The 7,533-nt window shown below is 44.5% G+C and overlaps 1 protein-coding gene across 1 annotated transcript in view; it reads right to left on the reverse strand.

The window, feature by feature from the left end:
- Positions 1-1,608: 1,608 nt before the first annotated feature.
- cetn3 (centrin 3) overlaps positions 1,609-7,533 on the reverse strand; it is a 7,922-nt gene continuing 1,997 nt past the window's right edge. Inside the window, exons 3-5 of the mRNA XM_080755734.1 lie at positions 7,339-7,453; positions 6,503-6,694; positions 1,609-3,521 (exon numbers count right to left, since the gene is read on the reverse strand). Of these exons, the coding sequence (XP_080611860.1) occupies positions 3,478-3,521; positions 6,503-6,694; positions 7,339-7,453 (351 nt within the window). The 3' untranslated portion in view covers positions 1,609-3,477. The remainder of the gene's footprint in view (positions 3,522-6,502; positions 6,695-7,338; positions 7,454-7,533) is intronic.

The following is a 7,533-nucleotide window of genomic DNA, read 5'->3' on the forward strand; positions in this document are numbered from 1 at the left end:
GTTCCACACTCACTCCGGAGGGCCACTATAGTTCCACACACTCACTCCAGAGGGCCACTATAGTTCCACACTCACTCCAGAGGGCCACTATAGTTCCACACTCACTCCAGAGGGCCACTATAGTTCCACACTCACTCCAGAGGGCCACTATAGTTCCACACTCACTCCAGAGGGCCACTATAGTTCCACACTCACTCCAGAGGGCCACTATAGTTCCATACTCACTCCGGAGGGCCACTATATTTCCACACTCACACCATGAGGGCCACTATAGTTCCACACTCACTCCGGAGGGCCACTATAGTTCCACACACTCACTCCAGAGGGCCACTATAGTTCCACACACTCACTCCAGAGGGCCACTGTATTTCCACTCACACCATGAGGGCCACTATAGTTCCACACTCACTCCAGAGGGCCACTATAGTTCCATACTCACTCCGGAGGGCCACTGTATTTCCACTCACACCATGAGGGCCACTATAGTTCCATACTCACTCCAGAGGGCCACTATAGTTCCACACTCACTCCAGAGGGCCACTATAGTTCCATACTCACTCCAGAGGGCCACTATAGTTCCACACACTCACTCCAGAGGGCCACTGTATTTCCACTCACACCATGAGGGCCACTATAGTTCCACACTCAACCAGAGGCAGAGGGCCACATATTTGCATATTACTGGCGCAGATGCATTTTGAGCTTTTGTAGATCAGCTATGTTTGAATTGGAATGCTGAAAAGTTATGTTAACTTTATGAACTAAATACAAATACATTGGACATAAAAAAGCTAACAGTCATTGTAATACTATAAAAAGCTAGCAAAATATAGACTGAAGTAATTAAAGAGGCTTTAATTAAATGTTTGCATGTTTGGACATGTAGGTGGGGGCTGCCAGTTGCCCATGTATGGTGTAGTCTAGTGGTTCCACTGACTCCCTGCCTGCCTGGGCAGGTCTCAGGCAGGCTTAAACTTGTTATTTAAGTTTTAGTCATAGTCTATTGAATAGTTTTCATTCAGTCTTGGTCACATTTTAATCACCTGGAAGGCTGGAATGTTTTAGTGTTAGCAGGATATCAGCGTGTCTGATTTTGAATATAATAGCAATGGCAATGTCCCCCTCTAGTGGCTAAATGAGGTGCAGCACAAATCAACAGGTGGACCAAAGGGTGTGAATGAGTGTTGCTTTTAACAGCAAATTTAGATTTTAAGTTTAGTCATAGCCTTTGGAATAAAACTTAATTTATTTATTTTTACATTGTCACATTTTTGTCATCTGAAATGTTTTACTGTTTACTGTTTAGTTGACTAAATCTAGTTGTTTTTTTGTCGACAAAATTGAATTTTTAATAGCACATTTTACACTTGCTTGCACTCTGAAATTAGCCGAAGTCCACAACGCGTTGCAGCGTGACCATGATTATGACATAGTTTTAGTCATAATGGCCTAGTTTTTATTTAGTTTTTGTCAGTCAACTAAATCAACACTGGTGTGAAGTCTGTGAACACAATTATTAATAGCTAATCAGTTGGAAAAGTACAAAAACAATGTATAATTAATGACAGATGTGGTTTATCCCATGGCAAACCATTGTATTTATTTTCTTAATATATAACTTTAATATTATGCAAAGCAGAATCACCCACACAACAATGTAATTAAATAAATTGTTTCAATTTGACAAACGGATCACGTTAAATGTTACACCAACAATGTAGTTGAACTTGTAGAGCATCAATATAAAACACATTTTAATCTATAGTGAAAAATAAACATGAACACAACAATGAGCACAATGCAACTCTCTGTTAAAATATAATACTCTATAGACAACTTCAACAACCACATAAGAAATACTACCCCCTCTACAGACACATTTGATCTTCCACTGAAGTTCTCAAGTATTGTTCTCTCTTAAAGGAGGGGTGGGGCTGTGGGTGATATCTCTTTGATATCTCTTTTGTTCAAGTACGAGTGCAAATATAAATCAGTATAAAGAGTAATAATCATCGTTATAGTGGTTGTTCAGTAACACGGGTCTTCCCGTCTCTCCAGCTCTGTATTAACCAGAAAATAATGTATATTTTAAAAAATATATAAAATATACATTTGATCCAATCAGGTTAGGCCGAGCATAAAAGTAAAAAGACCAGTCACAATAGAGCGTCGCAGTCCCGCCCCCTCGAGAGACCCGGAAAATAACTCCCTGTTCATTTTCCTCATAGACTTTTCAGAAAGTATTTATTTAAAGACCTTTTAAGCCTCGTACAAAGCCAACTCTAGTTGTGACAAATCATGACAACAAACACAATTTTTTGGGCCGAACAAATAATTAGAAAGAAGGAAAAAAAACAGTCATTATTTGTTCGGTCCCAAATATTGTTTGTCGTCATGATTTGTCACAACTCCAGTTGGCTTTGTACGACGCTTTAAAAAGATCTTTAAATAAATACTTTTTGAAATGTCTATGGGAAAAATGCATTGGGAATTATTTCCTGGGCCTGGCGTTGTCATGAAAGGGGGCGCGACTGCGACGCTCTATTGGAAACGGAAAATATAAAAGTGAAGCTGATGAAATGATCTTTGTGGCGTTCTCTCTCCTGACCTGATAAAATTGGTATCCGGTCCTGAATATTGATTTTATTTTGTATTAAAAGAGCTGGAGAGACAAATCCCCGTTACTGAACCTTTAACTTTATAACAAAACATGTGCTGTTTAAAACATGAAAACCTATCACTTTATAGCACCCAACCCCTTTAACCCTGAAAACTGGGACCTTTCTAGGTCTGCCTTTTTCTTTTTTAAAGAAAATCCACGTACGTGTTATGTATAAAATCAGGCAAATACTGTAAATCCAACCTCCAGGTAATTTCTGTCCATGGAAAATGTTTTACCACTGAGGACAAAGTTGGAAACCCGATCCAACGTCGAGGACGAACCAGGAACCTGGTTTTGTCACACTGACTGTCAGAGCTAGTATGTACTGTATGTGTTGTGGACTTCGCGTCGCGATATACAAATACAATAAACTTTTACATTTCAAAGACCATCGTAAAAGGTGGTTGCACACTGGAGGGGTTTTTCGGAAAAAATGACGAAAAAAACACAGCTAAAAACCCGAAAAACGAATCCAGTGTGCAACCACCTTTACAGTGTACAAATGTACATTTGTACAGTCTCAGAGTTACAGGCCTGTAATGGTCCGTTCAGAACTCCCCTCTAGGAAATAAGTTAAAACGTAAGCGCTAAAGGAATTGGACCGTTTAGACTGGGAATCGCTGAGTGACTGGAATGGTTCTCTCTCTAGGTCGTCCTGAGACGAGCCCTCCATCGTCAAATGACCCTAAAGGATCTCCCACACGTGGACAGACTCCACTCCAGCGCAGCGGTCCAGTCCAGTCTCACAGCAGTCCAGTCCAGTCCAGTCTCACAGCGGTCCAGTCCAGTCTCACAGCGGTCCAGTCTCAGCGCCATCAAGAGTCTCCGGTCATGATGGACAGAAACTCCTCCTGGTTTACTGCAACACACACAGCAAGCAACACACATGTGAGTTAATGTTGTGTCTCTCACATAATTATGTTCTCATGTCACCGTCAAGGTCAAGGTCCCCCCCCCCCCCAAATCATAACCCAGTCCCTCTCGTTACACTAGGCGGGATCGTGAGGCCAGTGCCAGTCAAATGTGCGAAATGTGTGAGAGACTATAGATCAGCTGTTTTTTTTTTGGGAAATAGAATTATTTACAAATTCAAAGATTTCACAGTTTATCTCCATGGGAGAGGAGAGGCCAGCCACCCGTCTGAGACAACTCATTTCGGCCACTTGCGGTCATGATCCAACACTTCATGATGACCGAGTAGAAACGAGGATTTAACATTTAATTCACATTGTGAAAAAGGTTCAGTTCAATCCATGAAATATACAAAGGATGCTGACACACACACACACACACACACACACACACACACACACACACACACACACACACACACACACACACACACACACACACACACACACACTTTTGAAATTTTGCGCCACATTAACCCATTCTGACCGGGCACCCATTTTGGTGTTAGCATCATGTTATGCTTTAGCTATTGAAAAATAGCAGACCTACAAGCTCATAGCGCGCCACCGAGTGGCGCGCTACGAGCTTGTAGGTCTGCTATTTTTGAAAAATTGAAGAGCGACTGACATTTTTTTAATCTGATCTCAGGTCAGAATGAAAACTGTCAGGATGTAGAAGACATTTTTAGAATCTGATCTCAGGTCAGAATGGGTTAATGCCATTATTTAATACAAAAGTGCAGTATAACTAATGTTTCAGCAGCAAGCTAGCTGCCTGCGTGTGTGTGCGTGTGTGCGTGTGTGTGTGCGTGTGTGTGTGTGTGTGTGTATTAATAGACCATGGTGGTTTTCTGCTATGTGAGAATGCAACAGTGAGAGCGCCTCTAGGATTTCACAATCACAAGACTCTAATCCATCTATAAATTCCACAAATCTCTGAGTGCGTACGACTTGTATATCTCAAGAAGCGTGCAACCCATCCACTTCAAACTCGCAATTACTTGGCCATAATTGCGAGTTTCGTAATTTTTGCCCATAATTTTCCCACAGTTTTTCCGCATGAAATAGTCAAATGGGGGATAAGACTGCTATGTGTGCGGCAGCATTCCTCCCTCTCACTCGTGTGCACGTGCATGCCTGCGTGCGTGTGTTTGCCTTTTAACAGTAGCCGTAGCACTTGCCCTAGCCTCGACGACCTTACAGTACATCAGTCAGGACTTCGGTACTCTGTCATAAAGGTCGGCAATGGCTGGACGTGAACAGCGTGACACAGTGGTGGTGAACCTACTCTCTCCGTCAGGTATTGAACTGGACGTGAACAGCGTGACACAGTGGTGGTGAACCTACTCTCTCCGTCAGGTATTGAACTGGACGTGAACAGCGTGACACAGTGGTGGTGAACCTACTCTCTCCGTCAGGTATTGAACTGGACGTGAACAGCGTGACACAGTGGTGGTGAACCTACTCTCTCCGTCAGGTATTGAACTGGACGTGAACAGCGTGACACAGTGGTGGTGAACCTACTCTCTCCGTCGGTATTGAACTGGACGTGAACAGCGTGACACAGTGGTGGTGAACCTACTCTCTCCGTCAGGTATTGAACTGGACGTGAACAGCGTGACACAGTGGTGGTGAACCTACTCTCTCCGTCGGTATTGAACTGGACGTGAACAGCGTGACACAGTGGTGGTGAACCTACTCTCTCCGTCAGGTATTGAACTGGACGTGAACAGCGTGACACAGTGGTGGTGAACCTACTCTCTCCGTCGGTATTGAACTGGACGTGAACAGCGTGACACAGTGGTGGTGAACCTACTCTCTCCGTCAGGTATTGAACTGGACGTGAACAGCGTGACACAGTGGTGGTGAACCTACTCTCTCCGTCGGTATTGAACTGGACGTGAACAGCGTGACACAGTGGTGGTGAACCTACTCTCTCCGTCGGTATTGAACTGGACGTGAACAGCGTGACACAGTGGTGGTGAACCTACTCTCTCCGTCAGGTATTGAACTGGACGTGAACAGCGTGACACAGTGGTGGTGAACCTACTCTCTCCGTCAGGTATTGAACTGGATGTGAACAGCGTGACACAGTGGTGGTGAACCTACTCTCTCCGTCAGGTATTGAACTGGACGTGAACAGCGTGACACAGTGGTGGTGAACCTACTCTCTCCGTCGGTATTGAACTGGATGTGAACAGCGTGACACAGTGGTGGTGAACCTACTCTCTCCGTCGGTATTGAACTGGATGTGAACAGCGTGACACAGTGGTGGTGAACCTACTCTCTCCGTCGGTATTGAACTGGATGTGAACAGCGTGACACAGTGGTGGTGAACCTACTCTCTCCGTCAGGTATTGAACTGGACGTGAACAGCGTGACACAGTGGTGGTGAACCTACTCTCTCCGTCGGTATTGAACTGGATGTGAACAGCGTGACACAGTGGTGGTGAACCTACTCTCTCCGTCGGTATTGAACTGGATGTGAACAGCGTGACACAGTGGTGGTGAACCTACTCTCTCCGTCGGTATTGAACTGGATGTGAACAGCGTGACACAGTGGTGGTGAACCTACTCTCTCCGTCAGGTATTGAACTGGACGTGAACAGCGTGACACAGTGGTGGTGAACCTACTCTCTCCGTCAGGTATTGAACTGGACGTGAACAGCGTGACACAGTGGTGGTGAACCTACTCTCTCCGTCAGGTATTGAACTGGACGTGAACAGCGTGACACAGTGGTGGTGAACCTACTCTCTCCGTCAGGTATTGAACTGGACGTGAACAGCGTGACACAGTGGTGGTGAACCTACTCTCTCCGTCAGGTATTGAACTGGACGTGAACAGCGTGACACAGTGGTGGTGAACCTACTCTCTCCGTCAGGTATTGAACTGGACGTGAACAGCGTGACACAGTGGTGGTGAACCTACTCTCTCCGTCTCCGTCCGTGTCGAACTCGTCTATCATGCTGCGCAGCTCCTCGTCCGTGATGTTCTCTCCCAGCTCCCGGGCCACCCGTCTCAGGTTCCTGACGCTGATCTTCCCAGACTCGTCGTCGTCAAACAGCTTGAAGGCCTTCAGCACCTCCTCCTTGGGGTCCCGCTCCAGGATGCGATCTGTGACTGTGTGACCCCAAACCAGCGCGTAAAGTTTTGTAAAACATACAAAATTAATAACTAGAAATGCACTTTGTCGAGGTGCCAACTTGCGCATAAGTAGGCCATACAGCAAGCAGAGCGCGCAAGTACTGCTACTAATTAATGTCTATTACAACTGCTGACCTCATACCAATACCTTAGTTACGTCACCATCAATAGCCAATAAGGGACCACCATTCTTACCCCGACATACATACAACATACCAGCCGCTCACAACACAGCCGATTACACTGCGCAAGTAATAACAAAGCTGAGGTTGCCTTTCTGTGGGTCTGTCTTGTGTCATTGTGTGTCTGTACTGTGGACCAATATGCCCATTTAAGGAAATTAAGGTTGGATGATATGGTGATATTGGATGAATGTCTTTATTGCAGACCCAAACTCACAGTCACACACAATTGCATATTATGTAAAAACTGTCCAAATGAATAGACAGGCCAATTGTGACAGTATACGAGTGGGCGATAGTTGTCATTTTCTTTTTTGCAAGTGTAAAAGTCTGCCTCCCCTCCAGTCCACACGCAACAAACCAGACAACGCTGGGTAGCCCAGATAGCCTAGTTAGTAGTAATACAAACTAAATTAATCGACGCAGAACTTCACTTACCAACTTCACTGAAGTCTTCAAATGATATTTTTCCATTTCCTTCTCTATCATAGTCCTTCAGTATCTTCAAAACATCCACTTTCTTCACTTCAAAGCCCAGTGCACGCATTGACACCTAAAAACCCACAAATACACTTACTTTTGGAGTGTTCCTAAATACGGTTCAACAATTCATTAATCAAATAAAATTTGACA

The sequence above is a fragment of the Protomyctophum bolini genome, assembly GCF_963924005.1.
Source record: "Protomyctophum bolini genome assembly, chromosome: 22".
In the NCBI taxonomy this organism is placed as follows: domain Eukaryota; kingdom Metazoa; phylum Chordata; class Actinopteri; order Myctophiformes; family Myctophidae; genus Protomyctophum; species Protomyctophum bolini.